The following is a 19,122-nucleotide window of genomic DNA, read 5'->3' as shown; positions in this document are numbered from 1 at the left end:
ATAAAATATAAATATCACAATGTGTCATACAATATTTTTGTGCCACATCCAAGGAGTATACTCTGGTTACCCTTAAAACTCACTGCTCAAAATTCTGTGATGTGTATCCTGCGACAGGCGAGTATTTTCCTGTGTATCTTTTTATCCTATCTTCTCCTTGGTGAAGGTAGAAAATTCTTTACACAGTATGATGCTCTGACTCTCCATTGCACATTCTTTTAAGCCTTCTGCTTAGGAAGGAAGCTTATGGCTTCAGTTTATTCTTTCCAACTGCATCCTCTGCTCTTCTTTCCCTGATTTGCTTTTAAGTAAAGGGTTGAGGAAAATATGGACAAGATGGAGAGAGCTGTCAGAGCTTGCATTTATCTCCCACTCCAGGGCTGACTATCCCACTCTTGTATTTTCACATAGCTCCCATCTTTATAAGACTGCTTCCCCAAATGGGGAGAGGATCCCCTATGGCTACACCTGAGGTTTACTCTACACAGGGAGCCTGAAATTCTCCCTGTCTATCCCCCTCTATCCTCCCACCAAAAATCACTGTGGTCACTTGTCCCTCTAGGAGGTATCTCACGTTCCCCAGGTGTCCTGGAGCAAAGAAAAAGGGAGAATTACTCCACTACTTGGGCCAGTGATCATGAGACACTTATTTAATTCATGTCTGATATAAAAACAATAATTAATTAATAATAATTAATAATAATTAATAACAACATTAATATAGTACAGAAGACCAAGGATGCCTGAACACATTGCAGTTTTTCCATCAAACAGTAAAATTTGAGCCACATTTGGATGTGACATTGAGCATCCACTGGGATATTCATAAGCTGGGAGGAGCTGCACTTACCTGTCTGTGCACTAGAGACAGTAAACGCAAAGCTAGTGGAGATTACGTCTGTATTTATACACTCTTACTTCTACTTGATGGAAGTAAGTGCATTCGAATTATGTTTTTGGTTTAATTTCTAAAAACATATATTTTGAGCATCTGGCCCTACTCTTAAAAGTTCATTTCTACTTAAAAGGAACAGCTGTAGTAGTACCTGTTATCCTTTTATTTAGATTCTGTTACAATAGGAATTTGATAAAAATCTTACTAAAACATGCCAAGCATGCTTCTGGTACTGGCTATGAATAGGATTTAGAGTGAAACACTCATATATAAAAAGTTGGTACGCCAACTTGTCAAAAACTTCATGGTAAGACATGATTTGAAGTGAATTCAGATTTAGATTCGAGGAGTTTCCTAATTGCGGTAGCTGAGAAAAAGAATACAAACCAAATTAAAAAGCAAAAAGACAAACAGACAAAAGACATTCTGCTAACCAGCTAAAATATCTTCTGAATGCAAGCAAAAGAAAAAATGCACTAAAACAAAAAGAAATAAATTCTGATGAATCAAAAGTTGAACACCAGAGAAATATTACTAGGGTGTGGGAGGAACATTCCTGGAGAGGAAAGTCTTGATAAAAGGCAAGGAGCCCTTCTGTCTTTCAAACAACTGATTCCCAAGAGAACTAAAGATGGTAAAACCTGGCCATGTTCCACCCCTGATCCTGGGACAGGAAATTATAAAAGCAAACACTTACCACAAAAGGGGTTGGGGTTATATCAGAAAAGAGGTACACCGGAATCCCCTGGCTGATAAACGTGGTTGCAGCAAGTCGGGCAAATCTGGAAATGCAGAGTGACCGGGGAGAAAAGGAGAGTAGAGCTGTCAGGAGAGCAGGTGACAACAGAGGAGAAAATGAAGGTCCAACCATTTATTTTTTATTTTTATATTTATATGACCACCTCAGGTCTCAGCTGCAGCACTCCAGATCTTTAGGTGCGGCATGCAAGCTCTTAGTTGTGGCATGTGAGATCTAGTTCCCTGATCTGGGATCAAACCCAGGCCCCCTGCATTGGGAGCATGGAGTCTAGCCAGTGGACCACCAGGGAAGTCCCCCAGCCGTTTCTTTAGACTGAGAACAGCAGCCAGATCGATGAAAACCTTAATTATACTCTGCTGGCAGAGAACATTAAGGGTGGAGGAACCTAAGGAGTCATTTCATTCCACCCCGTTGTTTAAAAGAAATGGGACTAAAGTTGAGAAAGGCCAGATGGCTTGTCCCATGTCCACCGGGCACACAGCAGCTAAGCCAGGCTGCACCCAAATCTCTTAGCTCTCTTCCATCTCAGCGGGTCTCAGCCAAGGGCAGTGCTGCTCCCACGGGACACCTGAACCATCTGGAGACAATTTCGGCTGTCACGGGGGTAGGGTGCTAGTGGCAGCTGGTGGATGGGGGCCAGGGATGCTGCTAAGCACCCACAGGCACAGGGCAGTGCCTACAGTGAAGAGTTATCTGGCCCTGTACCAAGTAGCATGGCACCAGGCAGAATGGAGAACTATCTACAGCTGTCACTACCCAGGATATGTCATGAAGACTAGTATTTGATTCAACATTGTCCTCTACAAAACACACCGCATACTGTAGTGAGTGAGTGTGAGATATATCTGGGACACACGTCTGTATATGATACACACACATCTTGGCTCCTTTCAGCTCTTAAAAGATGACAAATTTTTGACACTTTGACATATTTCTCAATTTCCACAACATCTGGCTTAAGGCAGGACACAAAGCATGGCATCAAGTCCCTCTTCATGCTTAAAGTATTTCATCACAATGAACAATTTACTTCCAAGGAACAACATCACACTATTAGAGGATTAAACAAAGTATTTGATCATTCTCTCAAATATTTCTTGAGCACTAACTGCATGGGACACTATTTTGGGAGCTGGCTGGGGCAGAAACAGCAGATCTTTAACAACTCAGGCATTAATATTCCTAGAATTAAGAGTAATTAAAAAATGATTTTGACAATTTAAAAAATTCCCCTGTATAGGAGAAAGTAAAAAAAAAAAAAACAGCAAATTTTAGCAAAAATAATTTAAATGAAAACCTGAATTAGATACATACTGCATTCACTAGAAGGTACAGAAGTCACTTTTACAGCCTCAGGAAATGACATTGTTCATGGTAAGCTATCAAGAGGAAGTGTTCCAGTAAAAAAGGGGGTCATATAACATGATTATGACCAGTGATGGGCAAACTCCAGGCATTCTGTAAAAAAAGTTTTACAAAACTTTATTCAGTCATGAATTGTTCATAGCTGTTTTCACACTATATGGCAGAGCTGCGTGGTTGTAACGGAGACTGTGCAGCCTACAGTGTGTAAGATATTTAGTATTTGCCCTTTGGGGAAAAAGTTTGCTGACCCCTGGTGCCAGGCTCTTTATGTTTAAACTGTGGTACCTTCTCTCACTTTACGATCTTAGAGCAAAAAGTACATAGATTACAGGTTTTGTGAGGACTAAGTAAGTAAATACCTAGGTGCCTAACTCGCATTCAGCACTTGAATGATTCTAGCATCACCACCACTACCACACCACCATCATTAACACTACCACCACCACTACCACCACCACTACCATCACCACCATCACCACCATCACCATCATCATCTGCCTATAGCTACAAAAGACAGTCTCATTGGTTTGGGAATGTGACAAGAATGCACTTTGCAATGGGCACTTAAGAATGAGAAGAAGCTCATGAGGCTTATAAATAGTAGAAGAAAAAAATTACATAAGAGGAAGAAAAGTGAGAAGGAGAAATAATGCCGCTGTTGTTCAGGTGCCCAGTCGTGTCCGACTCCTTCAGACCCCATGGACTGCCATACGCCAGGCCTCTCTGTCCCTCACCATCTCCTGAAGTTTGCTCAAGTTCATGTCCATTGCATCCAGCCATCTACATCCTATGATGCCTTCTACTTCTACCTTCAATCTTTCCCAGAATCAGGGACTTTTCCAATGAGTCATCTGTTTGCATCAGATGACCAAAATACTGGAGTTTCAACTTCGGCATCATTCCTTCCAACAAGTATTCAGGGCTGATTTCCCTTAAGATTGACCGATTTGATCTTCTTGCTGTCCAAGGGAGTCTCAGGAGTCTTCTCCAGCACCATCGAAGGCATCAAGACAGGAGATATCCAGGGAACATTTTGCCCAAGGATGGGCACAATAAGTGACAAACAGGAGAGGCCCTAGTAGACGCTAAAGAGACCAAGGAGGGAAGGAAAAAATACATGGAAGAACTGTGTAAAAAAAGATCCAGATGAACTGGATGATGACGATGGTGTGGTCAGCCACCCAGACCCAAACATTCTGGAGAGCAAAGTCAAGTGGGCCTTGGGAAGCACTGCTGTTAATAAAGCTAGTGTGTGTGACAGAATTCCAGTAGAACTATTCAAAACCCTAAAGGATGACGACATCAAGGAGCTGCATTCAATATGTCAGCAAATCTGGAAGACCCAGCAGTGACCACAGGATTGGACAAGGTCCATTCTCATCCCAATTCCCAAAAAGGGTAGTACTAAAGAATGTGCTAACCACTGGACAATTGCACTCATCGCCCTTACTAAGGTCATGCTTAAAACCTTGCATGCTAGGCTTCAGCATTATGTGAACCAAGAACTTCCAGATGTCTAAGCTGGATTTAGAAAAGGAAGAGGAACCAGAAATAATATTGCCACTTATAAGAAATTGCCTTAGATAGGTATTAAGTTCTACATTGTCTAAATAATTACATTTTCTTAACCCAAACATAAAACTAGAATTCTTAAAAGTTACAAACAGAACCTACCCATCTCTTTTATAGTTAAGCAATATAGCTGACAAATGTATTTAACGCCAACCTGTTGAAATGGTGATTATAAATAAAACTACAAAATACACGACAAAAATGTAGTTTCCTGAATATTAATATCTTTACATACCTTCTGCTGCTGCCTCCACTTGCTGGATGGGCTCGAGCATCAAAGCTGATCACAACACCTCTTTGCTTCAGGTCACTGAATTGTTTTTCTAGGTACCTGCAAAATCCCTAAAAAACACCCCATGAATTACAAGACTATGTATGTTTTAACACACTAAACCAAAAATTGATCAAGTTTTCTCTGCTTCCACAAGAGAATACTGTAGCAGGAGAGAAATCCCTCAGTAACTAAGTGAACTGCACAATAGGAAAATAACAGCTTATTTATTTTCTATCTGTATGTATCAGGTACTGTGTTGGACACTTAGTGTTTATTATCAGTAATCCTAGATCAACTTGGCCAAGAAATCCCATTTTACAGATGGAAAAGCTAGAACTTTCAATGACTGGCCCAGTTTCAGATACAAAAATAGCAGAGCCTAGATTTGTACCTGCAAGCCGTGAAATTAAAAGAGGCCTGCTCCTTGGAAGAAAAGCTATGACCAACCTAAAGAGCACACTAAAAAGCAGAGATATTATTTTGCTGACAAAGGTCCGCCTAGTCAAAGCTATGGTTTTTCCAGTAGTCATGTACGGATGTGAGAGTTGGACCATACAGAAGGCTGAGCACTGAAGAACTGATACTTTTGGACCGTGGTGTCAGAGAAGACTCTTGAGAGTCCCTTGGACTGCAAGGAGATCAAACCAGTCAATCCTAAAGGAAATCAACTCTGAATATTCATTGGAAGGACTGATGCTAAAGTTGAAGCTCCACTACTTTGGCCACCTGATTCAAATAGCTGACTCATTTGAAAAGACCCTGATCCTGGGAAGATTGAAGGCAGGAGAAGGGGACGACGGAGGATGAGATGGTCTCATGGTATCACTGACTTGATGGGCATGAGTTTGAGTAAGCTCCGGGAATTGGTGATGCACAGGGAAGCCTGGCGTGCTGCAGTCCATGGGGTCGCAAAGAGTTTACATGACTGAGCGATTGAACAACAGACTTGTGCCTGGGTCTGGTTAGAGGTGGTTCAGTGCTAAATTAAAAGTACACAGAATCTGTGGGCTTATACCATCAGTTATGAGCAAATGACAAGTTCCTTAATCTCTCAGTGCCTCAGTTTTCTCTTCTGTAAAATGGGAATAGTACCTACTTCTAAGGATTGCATGAGGACTAACTGAGTTAAAAGATGTCATGTGCTAAGAATTTAACACCAAGGATGCAGTATGTGTTTGCTGTCATGAGCATTATTTTTACTGTCAAAGCTTACACCCATTTGCACCCATTCAAATCTAAAATCTCTGAGGACAAGGAGGTGTTTCAGATATTTCAACCTGCTCTATATAAAGAAAAGTAAAAGAAATTCAACACAGTTGTTAAGATTTTGTCAGTTAACAGATGTAAACTCGTTCTGTTTGTGAAATTATTTTCCAGCAGACAGGTCTTAAGGAGGCTCTATCAGTCCACTATTATACAAATAAAAATTGTGCAGAGTTGGGCTATTCCCATCCACCTAGAAATGGTAGAACACACAATTCCTGCATCTTAGTGGGTACAGTAACATCACCTCAGTCTGAAATATGGACGATTAGAAAACTGTGAACTTTGACTTCAAGAGGTTCCAATTACTGGACAAAATAGGTTTTATTCCAGAACAAAAAGAACTCTGGTTGACTGTGTTATAATCACGGTTTATATTATTTATTTCACTTTGATTAAAAGAAGTCATAAAATGAAGTGTAACTCTTGTTTTTGGTAGGGCAATATTTCACAGCTTTGTTGCCAGAGTGGTCCCAGTTTAGAAAGCCTTTAGCTTTTCTTGTACAAAAATACCGCATTGGGCAAATCTTCTGAAGCCTCTGAGGGATACAAAGTAACAAGCACTGTTTTTGTGGGGTTCCTAGAAGGTATGCAGATGCTCACACTCTAAGGCTTCCCATAGTGATAGTGCCCTCTCTCTGGCCCTGGTGGACCCCTGAGGTATGGCCCCAATGTTCAAGAGGGTCAAAAGCATTCAGTTCAGTTCAGTCATGTCCAACTCTGAGACCCCAAGGACTGCAGCACACCAGGCTTCCCCGTCCATCACCAACTCCCGGAGCTTACTCAAAATCCTGTTCATTGAGTCGGTGATGCCATCCAACCATCTCATCCTTTGTCATCCCCTTCTCCTCCTGCCTTCAATCTTTCCCAGCATCAGGGTCTTTTCCAATGAGTCAGCTCTTCGCATCAGGTGGCCAAAGTATTGAGGTTTCAGCTTCAGCATCAGTCCTTCCAGTGAATATTCAGGACTGATTTCCTTTAGGATTGATTCGTTGGATCTTCTTGCAGTCCAAGGACTCTCAAGAGTCTTCTCCAACACCATAGTTCAAAAGCATCGATTCTTCTGTGCTTAGCTTTCTTTATAGTCCAAATCTCACATCCATATATGACTACTGGAAAAACCATAGCTTTGACTAGACATACCTTTGTTGGTAAAGTAATGTCTCTGCTTTATAATATGCTATCTAGGTTGGTCATAGCTTTTCTTCCAAGGAGCAAGCATCTTTTAATTACATGGTTGCATTCCCTGTTTTCAATGATTTTGGAGCCCAAGAAAATAAAGTCTGTCACTGTTTCCATTGTTTCCCCATATATTTGCCATGAAGTGATGGGACTGGATGCCTTGATCTTAGTTTTTTGAGTGTTGAATTTTAAGCCAGCTTTTTCACTCTCTTCTTTCATCTTCATCAAGAGGTTCTTTAGTTCCTCTTCTCTTTCTGCCCTAAGGGTGGTGTCAGATACTTAAAACTACGATACTTAGACTAAAGCCTTCAGCCTTTTAAAGCATTCTAAAATCCCTATTGTCTTCAAAGGGCTCTAAAAACCTCTAGGGCCTGCTGAGGTTGGATACCTGAGGGCACAACTAAGAGAAGGTGGGATGCTTTTTCCACAGAAGAGACTTACTGAAGGGTCAAAATATTATCGTAGAACAGAAGAAACACCCTTTATATGGTTTCCAAAGGTTAAACTAAACCAATATGGAAAAGCCACAGAAAGACAGATTTGGCTCAAAACAAAGAAACCATTCTTAAATGAGAATGATCCAAAAATAGGATGGCTATTTCAGAAGACAATGAATTCTCCATCATTGATGTGTCATGGCTCAGTTAAGGAACCTAACAGGAAATGATAACCTCCAGCAATGAGGCAAACAATACAAAAATTTCCCTCTAGTCTCTGTCCTGTTTCCCACCAGGATATTCCTGACTCACATCCACCAGCTTCTTAAATACAACCAGATGAATCTGGGACACCAATAGGACGAGAGTCCACACAAGGGACCAGCAAGCAGGGAGTGTTCAGAAGACTCCAGCCTCCACACCAGCCCATGTGATGCCAAAAGCAGCCGCCCCACTGAGCCCTACCCACATTACTGATCTGTGAGCAACATAAATGTGCATGTTGTTTAAAACCACCATGTTTCATGTGCTTTGTTGTACAGTCCTAGTAACAGAGCAGAGGGCAACCTTATCCATCAGCATGATCCCATGTTATCCATAAACTAGAACAAGATTCTCAGGCTCACTTTATTCCAAGTCTTCACTCCAGAAAGATCTCAGTGAGCCCTACTGCTTAACAGGTATGTGTAGCCAGTGGTTTCCAGGGCAATTCGGTACCTTAGGCAAGATTTCTTTCTTAGGATTTTGCTAGAACATGCCCAACTCTGTCTTTTTAAGTACACGTAAGTACACATAATCACCAGTAGTTAATTTTCCCAGCCTTTTCTTTCCCGGACTAAAATGACCTTCATTTTTAACATGTCCCAGCAGCTGAAGAAACAGAATGACCTGTTCCACTTCATTTTCCTCATAGACAGAACTCTCAACACTCAGTGGCAGCTGTTCTGTCAAAGGCTTCATCTTTATTCCTAAAAGCTGAATGTAGCCCCGAAAGCAAAATTCACAAATTAAGGCAAAGAAACTCAGCAATAATTTCCAACTATACTATAAATTAAAACTAAATAGAACTAATAACTCTTGGTTATTCTGGCAGTTAAAAAAAGTTTAAACACTGGTATCTGTACAACCATAACAAAAGTTATAAAAACAGAAAAGTCTGTTGGTTTGTTGGTAGATTTGCACTGGAATGAGGCACCGTGAGGGAAATCTGTCTGTTTCAGTCATTTTTATATCCCTGATCCCCAGCACCTAATAAATCTCTGTGAAATGAATAAATGAATGAATGAATTTCAAAACAATGCTGCTTCCACTGACTGTACAAGCCTAACTTTATGGAGTAAATGTGTGACACCCTGTGCTGAGGCAAACCCACCAGACTATTCCATAATGAAACCAAATTAGGTCTGTCAAATACAAAAGGTGGCTGGAGTTAAATTAATTAAATGAGGAGGCCATTGGACTGAGGTTGCTTTAATGCCCTAGGAGCCTACTAAGCAAGCCAAAAACCTAACCTCCTAAAAGCCTCAAGGTGAAGAATTTATAACTGAAAAACAGCCAATCACAAACAGCCAGCTAAGCCTTCCCAAATATGGCACCCACTTGAGCTGGAGCCAACCTGGTAATTTCCTTGCTTTGTTTCTGCCTCTCCTCTGTAAGTCTTTCCCCTAGTTCCTGTCAGTGGAGCGCTCTGAGGGCGAGCAGACTATGTGACCCTAAAACATGTCACTCTTGCACGGGGATCAGTTTGAGCTGAGACCATCAGGAGCCAGCAGACCAGAGAAAACCTTTTACTTCTTCATTATCTATCTAGAAGACTTTAGATAAGGAGCCTGATCCTGAAAGAGAGCTATTACCAGAAATAACTTTAAATCTGAAAGACACATCTGTATGGCAGGCAAATAGCTACCAAACATCTTTTCTACTGTCCTATGGACAGTAGAAAAAACCATATATATATTTATATTTGAAAAGTCCATCTCCTGTCATTCTCTACTTTGAAGCTTCAACTGCTAGATTTGCCCTTGGGTCTCACTGCGTTTATGGGGCTCTTATATGTATATAATTAAACTTGTTTACTCTTGTTAATCTGTCTTATGCCAATTTAATTAACAGACCAACCAAAGACTCTAGAAGTGTACAGAAAAAATATTTTCTCCCACAGTTCCTAACTGCTACCAGTTTAGAACTGCTAGATTCGAATTGATTTTTGCTCAAATAAATTTCTTAAAAAATGTGCTTCAGTTTATTTTTTAACACTGGGAAAATGTTAAGAATTAAGTAGTATACAAATGTGGTACCTGTGTCGTCTGAATGATGGTCAAGTCATTCATATGAGAAATTCCTGCTCCCATAGCAGCTCGGAGGCCAGCTGTCCCAAATTCCATTCGAGCGCTGAAACATTTTTGTAGTTCTTCTGTATTACCTGCTGCAATGAGTTGTTTCACTGATGCCAAAGTTAAAGGATTCTGCAAAACAGGAATGTATATGCCAGATATAGTCAGGTGAATGACATAATGAAAAAGCTGGAAAAAAAAAAAACAACCAACCAATCAACCCATAATAATTCTAAACTCCAGGAGAAAAAAGTATATATGTATGTATTTGAAAATGTATTTGAAAAGAATATATATATATATATATATAGACACACACACACATACATATACATATTGTTATTGCTGTTCTTCAGTCGCTAAGTCATGTCAGACTCTTTTGCAACCACATGGACTGTAGCCCACCAGGCTGCTCTGTCTATGGGGTTTTCCAGGCAAGAATACTGGAGTGGGGTTGCCATTTCTTTCTCTAGGGGATCTTCCCGCACCAGGGACCAAGCCCATGTCTCCTGCATTGGCAGGTGGATTCTTTACCACTGAGCCACCAAGGAAGCCCACATATACGTATACACACACATGTATAGGCTTTTCAGTTTTATGAGGCTTTTGGGTAATTTGAAATATGAAGTTGTTTTTTTTTAAATTATAATGTGTGATACTGCGATCTAATAAGAAATAACATGAGGCTTCCCTGGCGATCCAGTGGTTAAGACTCCACACTTTCAATGTAGGGGGTGTGGGTTCAATCCCTAGTTAGCAAACTAAGATCCAACACACTGCATGGTGTGAACAAAAAATTAAAAAAAAATTAAGAAATATATATTTATTGTTCCTGGGATGGTGAAGAATCTGCCTGCGATGAGGGAGACCTGGGTTTGATCCCTGGGTTGGGAAGATCCCCTGGAAAAGAGAATGGCAACACACTCCGGTATTCTTGCCTGAAGAATTCCATGGACAGAGGAGCCTGGTGGGCTACAATTCATGGGGTCGCAAAGAGTTAGACAGGACTAAGTGACTAACACTTTATTGTTCCTAGTTTCTAGCAAAGAGGTCATAAAACCCTTGAAATTCCCTGAATGATTAGGATGAACATTGTATCTTCTGTTATTCATAATAAATCTCTTTCATCCATACCTGAATTTATCCTAATGAGGTGACCACTGGGAACCAACCAAGCGATCAGCTGATGGGAACTTTCAACTCCATCCTCCCGTGAATTCCAAGAAGGGGAGGGGCTGGAGATTAAGATTAATAACCAGTAGCCAATAATTTAATTAATCACACCTATGTAAAGGCACTGAAGCTCTGCACCTCTTCCCACCATACCTTGCCCTATGGATCTCTTCCAGTTGACCGTTCTTGGGTTGTGTCCTTCATTAAAAAAATTGGTAAGAGTAAGTAAAGTGCCTTCCAGAGTTCTGTAAGCTATCCTAGCAAATCATCAAACCCTAGAAGGGGGTCATGAGACCCCCTGGTTTACTGCTGCTTGGTCAGAAGTACGGGTGACAATGTGCGGCTTCTGTGGGCATCTTAAGTGGGAACAATCTTGTAGGATGGAGCCCTTAAGTGGGGGCGGCGGGGGGTGGTGGGGGGCGGTGGTCCTACACTAACTCTGAATAGTTAGTATCACAGTTGAGTTAAATTGACACCGTTGGTGTCCACAGAAAAATGAAAACTTGTTCGGTGTGAAAAACTCACATATTTTGTGTCTGAAGTATTATGAGAACAAGGAAATTGGTTTTCCTTTATAATATAAGTATTACCTTCTTCCCTACAAAGGTAAGCACTTTTGGAGAAACCGGATGAATACATAGGTTTTGGGGTATAGGACTCAGAATGGAATCCCAGCCACATCATCATCCACCAAATTTATACTGTTGGGCAGAATATCTAGTTTCTTGAATTCTGAGTTTCTTCATCTCTAAAACATGAACAACCTATAACCTCCCTTACAAGGTGGTTCTGAGGTGGTTTACAGAACACCCTTTTCTGTCTGGCATCTAGTAATAATCGAATGTTCATTTTCTTCCCTAATATCTTCAAATTTTCCTAGAGTGATAAGCTTATATAATTTAAATCAAAACACTACTTTGGTAGTATTTTGGTCTTTTAAAAATTATAATGTGTGATACTGTGATATAATAAGAAATACATGAGACTTCCCTGGCAGTCAAATTTGAATCTTGCACTAAACTACAATAGGCAGGCAACTAACAAAAACCCCGTTTTATAGATGGAGAAGCCTCAGATATAGTGTCTTGCTTAAACTGCATGAAAAGCATTAACTTAGGACCTTTTCTGTTACATTGACTGCTTCAACTGGACACTCACACGAATCATTCATTTTTGGGGTATAATACACAAAATGTTAAGAATGGAGAAAAATGACAATTATATTAATTTCACATCAAACTTTTAAATTAAGAATTCAGGGTAACAAACTTTATTTCTATCTTCCAGCTATCATCTCAAGTAGATAAAGATGCAGGAAAAACGTGTCCACATAATTAAACTTTGAAATGCTACTGCAATAAAACACTGGTTTTCTGGAATTAAGCCCACATTTCCAGATTGTTCCAGATTCAACAAGAAACACATAAAAGCCCATTTTCTTGTTAAAAGCAATAGCCACTGACCACAAAGCACAAGCTGACCTATCAGATTGTCAAGTTAGGGCTCAGATCTGGAATGTAAAAGAGGTTCAACAGATATTTGCAAAGGGAATGAGAAAACACAGAAACTTCGTCCTACTCAATACCCGGTAATTCTTTCATTCACAGTGTAGACTTGGAAAATCCTAATTGACTTTCAATATCTCTAAATGACCAAATAGCCAGAGAGAAACCAAAGGAGGCAGAAAGATAAGAATAAAAAATCAGGAGGTCAGTGGAGACCAGAATAAGATGTACAAATGACACGTCTGTCAGCGTCCAAAGGGATAGGGATGCAGGCACAGTGGAAATGCTGGAGGCAATCAGACCCTTGGGGTAATCAGACCACAGTGTTGCAATGCTTTTAGCTGGCGGGAAGTTCCTTCTGGGTGCCTGTCTCAAGTCAAACAAGAAACTGAGAAAGGAAAGAACAAGAGGAGAGGCAGAAATTAAAAAATGAGAAAAACACCCCCTCACCTCTATCTAGTGAGGTACTCTCTGAATACACAGATACAATATTTTGTAGAAACTGGATTTTTATTTCTTCAAAGGGAAAGTTTTATGAAAATAATTAACTACCAATTATGGCTTTAAAAGATTTCTACTCACTGCCAGTAACTGAGTTATCAGAAATGGGGGCCTTTCCCTCCTCCAAAGAATTACAAGAAAAAGGAGTTGCCCATAGCGTCCAGAAACAGTCTGTACTGGCATTTCCTGTGCAGGGGCGGGAGGGTGAAGGGGAAGTCCTCACTGACTCAGTATCCCAGGCCTCTACCACTGTGCAGGCTTATGGACCATGCAAGTTAGTGAAGAAGTGGCCAGCACCTGCTATGTGATTTGCTGTGGCCCAGTGCAAAACAAAAAAGGGACTCCTTGTTCAAAATATTTAAAAACATTTTAAAGTGGGACAGAATATTAAACCAAGTGCTGGGCCCTTCTAGGAGAACAGGTGCTGTGCAACCCAGTGAATCTCTTGTCTTTGAAGTCAGCCCTGGAGACAGACATTGATCAATAAACCCACAAGCAAGTGTTTTTGGTTTTGGCCAATCTCTGTAAGAGGTATGAGGGAGAACAACAGTATGTTTAAGGAGAGTATTAGAAAGAAAGAGATAATTCACCCTTGGGAGCCAGGGAAGGCCTCTCTACATAAGCCACATTTAAGTTCAGACCTGAAACATGAGTAACCACAGGAGAAAGAAGTTTAGCAGAAGAGAGCCAGAGGAAATTTCCAGGAATGCAAACAGGTGCAAGAGACAGAACAAATAGGAAGGGAGAGACCTAGGTTAGAAAGGAGACTGGGAATGGTGTCTGGAGCTGGGTCCCTGCTCCAACACCTCAGGGAGTGAAAAGCTGGGGTGCTGTGTCCAAGGGCCTCCCCATCTTCTTCCCAGTAAAGTCAGAGACCTGGGAAAACGCCAGAAGCCAAGCGGGCCCAACGGAAAGCACCTACATTGGCAACCAAGCGCCCGGGAATGCCGCTCTGCCAAGTCCCCAGGCGCCTGAGGAACAGGGGGAACAAATCTGGGTCGCTGGGGGATGCACCGCCGACTGCAGAGGGCGAGCCCCACGGGCAGAGTGGCAGGAACCCGGTCAGACGAGGCCCCCGGAGCCCGGCTCGCTCCCCTACTCCTGGCTCGCCAGACGGCAGGTTTGGTTCCGGAACAACCTTTCCGGGCCAACTTCGAATGGGCCACAAACCGGCCACACCGAGGAGGCCTGGCGGCCGCCCTTCACCTTCGGGCAGGACCCGCTCTGCCCCGCGGGGAGGGGAAGAAGCACTTTCACTCGCCACAGGAGAGGGGATCCCGCACCTCCCCCGGGCGCTCCCGGCCCAGAGGGACCCCTCACCTTGTCCCATCTCAGCCACTGGGCCGTCTCCTGGTCCAGCCGGGAGTCCATGCCTGCGTCGCCGCCTCCCGGAGCCCTCGTCCCAGCTGCCGCCGCCACCGCCGCCACCTCCATCCGCGCCGCCACCACCAAGTTCAGGAGGCGGCGAGACCTTCCTTCCGGCGGGGCGGGGAGAGGCGGGGGCGGGGCGGGGAGAGGCGGGGGCGGGGCGGGGAGAGGCGGGGGCGGGGCGGGGAGAGGCGGGGGCGGGGCGGGGAGAGGCGGGGGCGGGGCGGGGAGAGGCGGGGGCGGGGCGGGGAGAGGCGGGGGCGGGGCGGGGAGAGGCGGGGGCGGGGCGGGGAGAGGCGGGGGCGGGGCGGGGAGAGGCGGGGGCGGGGCGGGGAGGGGAGAACCGGCTCGGGAGCCACCCGCGTCCGGGAGGAAAATGACGCGCTCGGCCGAGGAGCACGCCTCCCGGCAGTGTGCCCGCGCGCCTGGGCGGGCGAGAGGGAGGCGGGGCAGCGGCAGAGAAGTGTGGGGATGGAGGTGGGGCTGCCGAAAGGTCATGAGGTTACTCCTATTCACGCTTCAGCCATTCATTCAGGTCCTACAGTGCTCCAGGCACCGGGTCGGGAGCCAGGATCCGAGCATCCGTAAACCCAGAGAGGAGCCTAAAAACTATGCAGAAATTCTAAGGGTCAAGAATAACCGAGAAAAATCTTGAAAAGAAGGTTATGTGGGACGATTAAGATAGATAGATGGTGAGACAGAATGGAGAGTCCAGAAACAAGTCTCCCCGTGTGGACGTGTGTGTGTGTGTGTGTGTGTGTGTGTGTGTGTGTGTCTATGTGTGTGTGTTTGTGCTTAGTCGTGTCGTACTCTGTGACCCCATGGACTATGGCCCGCCAGGCTTCTGTCTCCATGGGATTTTTCAGTCAAGAAGACTGGAGTGGGTTGCTGGTTCCTCTAGGGGATCTTCCCCACCCAGATATCCAACCCATGTCTTCTGAGTCTCCTGCATTGGTAGGCAAATTCTTTACCACTAAGCCACAGTTCATTTATTTCAGAGGTGGCGCTGCAGAGCACGGGGAAAGGACGGTATTTTCAGTTAATGGTGCTAGGTCAATTGGCTATCTATGGAGGAAGAAAAGAGAAACTTGAGCCCCTCCCTCACATCACATCTCATATAAATATGCATTCCAGGTTAGTTGTAGATCTAAGTGTGAAACGTACAATGAAATTTCTTGAAACTAATCTTCATGATCTTAGGACCACTAACCCATAAAGGTGGAGAAGAAAATGGCAACCCACTCCAGCATTCTTGCCTGGAGAATCCCATGGGCAGAGGAACCTGGCAGGCTACAGTCCATGGGGTCCCAAGAGTCCCACATGACAGCGACTAAACCAACCAACCCACCCATAAAGGAGATACATGCAGTGAGCATGAAAATGTATATGCAAGAATGTCTCTAACGTCATTATTCGTAATGGCTCCCAAATGTCCATCAACAATACAACAGATAAATACATTGTAGTATAGTCATTCAATGATATAGGCAAAGTATGGTCTAGTCATACAGCAGGGAAAAAGAAATATTGTACATATTATAGGTACGGCTTACAAACATTATGTTGAATGAAGGGCTCCCCACCCCCAATATTGGCTTATTCCTCATATATGAAATTCTAAAACAGGTAAAAATATAAGGAAAGAAAACAGATCAGTCGTGTCCAAGAACTAGGGGTAAGGAGAGCAGTTGTTTACAAAGGGCACAAGGGAATTTGTGGAGTGATAGAATTATTTTGTATCTTGGCTGAGGTTATGATAAACACAATACAGGTTCATCAAATCTCATACCACCGTGTATCAAGCGAGCTCAGTAGCTGGTAATAGTTCCCTGGGCTGCACCTATAAATTGTACATTTTCTGTGTACTCTATTTCTTTCTTTTTTGTATTTATTTATTTATTCTATTTCAGTTTTAAAAAGAAAACAATATATATCCAGGATCTATGATAGCTAGCTGAGTGTAATGAGAAGTGTATCATATAATCGTACTGTCACAGCAGGCAGGTATTAGAGAAATGGGGCAGGGGGTAGGTGTCAGGAAATCACGGAAATCATGCACCTTGTAAACAACAGGAATCCATAGGCAGACAAAGGGAAACCAGAACTTTCAGACCGCAAGAAATTGGGTGAAAAGGATCTGAATGCGTGCGTGCTCAGCTGCATTCAACTGTTTTCAAGACCCCATGGACTGTAGTCCGCCAGGCTTTTCTGTTCATGGGATTTTCCTGGCAAGAATACTAGAGTGAGCTCCCATGCCCTCTCCAGGGGATCGTCCCAGCCCAGGGGTCTTTCTGATCCAGGGATCGAAACTGAGTCTCTTCTGTTTCCTGCATTGCAGGTGGATTATTTACTGCTGAGGCACCAGGGAAGCCTATAAGGGTCTGAGTGGCAGACAAAGAAAGGTGGGGAAAGGTGGTCATTTCCTGCATGCAAATTTAACACCTTTTGCTCATTTTGCTCTCATTAGATTGTTGCTGTTGTTCAGTCCGTAAGTCATGTCTCACTCTTTGAGACCCCATAGACTGCAGCTTGCCAGGCTTCCCTGTCCTTCACTATCTCCTGGAGTTTGCTCAAACTCAGGTCCATTGAGTTGATGATGCCATCTAACCATCTCATCCTCTGTCATCCCCTTCTCCTCCTGCCTTCAATCCTTCCCAACATCAGGGTCTTATGAATCGGCTCTACTCATCTGGTGGCCAAAGTATTGGAGTTTCAGTTTCAGCATTAGTCCTTCCAATGAATATTCAGGACTGATTTCCTTTAGGACTGACCAGTTTGATCTCCTTGCTGTCCAAGGGACACTCAAGAGTTTTCTTCAATACCACAATTTGAAAGCATCAATTCTTCGGTGCTCAGCCTTCTTTATGGGTCAACTCTCACATCTGCACATGACTACTGGAAAAACCATAGCTTTGACTAGATGGACCTTTGTTGGCAAAGTGATGTCTCTGCTTTTTAACATGCTGTCTAGATTTGTTATAGCTTTTCTTCCAAGGAGCAAGCATCTTTTAATTTCCTGACTGCAGTCACCATCTGCAGTGATTTTGGAACCCAAGAAAATAAAGTCTGTCACTGTTTCCATTGTTTCCCAATCTATTTGCCATGAAGTGATGGGACTGGATGCCATAATCTTAGTTTTTTGATCATCATACACTGATGCCATGACACTTCTTATCTAAGTTAAATAAGGACAAAAATCTCTCCTCAGAAAAATGAGCAGGGGTAAAAATCAGGGAAGACAACCCCGAACTCCTTCCCTGGTGAATACTCGGCCTCTTTGTTTGTATCCCCCTCTTAACCAGCTTGCCAAAGAAATCCAGGGCAGCAGCTCTTCACCTGCCTGCCCAGTCTCCCTCTGAGAGCAAATCCTTGCTTAAATAAACTCTCACTTTACTTTCTTAGCCTCGATGCTTTGTCTCCAAATTCTCTTGTGATGGAGAAAGAACCTCAAGTTCACCGGCAACAATATGATCATATAATTACACCAGTTAATGTATAATCATATCAGTTAATAAGTAATTACAAACTGATGAGAAGGCTGGAAGGAAAGCAAGCAGATTCCATGAGGGTTCATGTTAGGTCAGGAAAGCTTCCCTCAGTACTTGAGGCTTGTGAGGGCTTCCCATGTGGCACTAGTGGTAAAGAACCCACCTGCCAATGCAGAAGATGTAAGAGATACAGGTTTGATCCCTGGGTTGGGAAGATCCCCTGCAGGAGGGCATGGCAACCCACTCCAGCTTTCTTGCCTGGAAAATTCCATGGACAGAGGCGCCTGGCAGGTTACAACCCATAGGGTAGCAAGGAGTTGGACAATATGAAAATCGACTTAGGATACACGCACCAGGGGACAGGAGGGAAGTATGTGGTTGATGTTGAGGGAGGCAACTGGGAAAATACTTTTCAGATAGAGACCCTCTAAGTGCAGTGCTCCTTCCAACTGAAAGTCCCAAGAAACTGAACACAGGGAGGCAGAAGAGAAGGAAGAGAGGCAGCCTCTGTCTCCCCACCTGGCAGGTTGTCATGGGTCAGCCACTCTCAGGCTGTCTTCTTTCTCTGCACCAGACCAAGCTTCTTTTCAACATGCTAGGACCGAAACTGTGACCAGACAGGTGTCAACATAAGAAAAACACACAACCTAAAATTTATGAGTTAAACTTTGCTTAGGGACATTACTGAGGCCTACAGCCCAGGAGACATCCTTTCAGTTAGCTCCAAGGACCTCCTCTGAAGAGGTGAGAGGGGAGTCAGGATATCTAGGAGTTTTCTGCTGGGGAAAAAAAAAAAAAAACAGGTAGTTGAACATCAAAAGATTACTGCTAATCACAAAAAGCAGGCATCTCAACTTAATGATTTTAGTGCTTGTATGAGAAGATGCAAGCATTCTGATGAGCAACTTCCTGTCATCACTGGGGACAAACAGTTCTTCCAGCGATGAGAAGGTTTGAGAAGAACACAGGGCTATCCAACCTGAAGAGATATTAAGAAAGAAGCAAA

At 43.2% G+C, this 19,122-nt stretch overlaps 1 protein-coding gene across 1 annotated transcript in view; it reads right to left on the bottom strand.

Annotated features, from left to right (window-relative positions):
- The window catches only part of PGM2 (phosphoglucomutase 2), a 37,549-nt gene extending 22,803 nt beyond the window's left edge, over positions 1-14,746 (bottom strand). The window contains exons 1-4 of the mRNA XM_069593831.1: positions 14,581-14,746; positions 10,046-10,213; positions 4,828-4,934; positions 1,593-1,677 (exon numbers count right to left, since the gene is read on the bottom strand). Of these exons, the coding sequence (XP_069449932.1) occupies positions 1,593-1,677; positions 4,828-4,934; positions 10,046-10,213; positions 14,581-14,694 (474 nt within the window). The 5' untranslated portion in view covers positions 14,695-14,746. The remainder of the gene's footprint in view (positions 1-1,592; positions 1,678-4,827; positions 4,935-10,045; positions 10,214-14,580) is intronic.
- Between the last annotated feature and the right edge of the window lie 4,376 nt (positions 14,747-19,122).

This window comes from Ovis canadensis, chromosome 6 (assembly GCF_042477335.2).
Source record: "Ovis canadensis isolate MfBH-ARS-UI-01 breed Bighorn chromosome 6, ARS-UI_OviCan_v2, whole genome shotgun sequence".
In the NCBI taxonomy this organism is placed as follows: domain Eukaryota; kingdom Metazoa; phylum Chordata; class Mammalia; order Artiodactyla; family Bovidae; genus Ovis; species Ovis canadensis.
The sequence above is the reverse complement of the archived record's forward strand: the minus strand, read 5'-3'. Positions and strand labels throughout refer to the sequence as shown.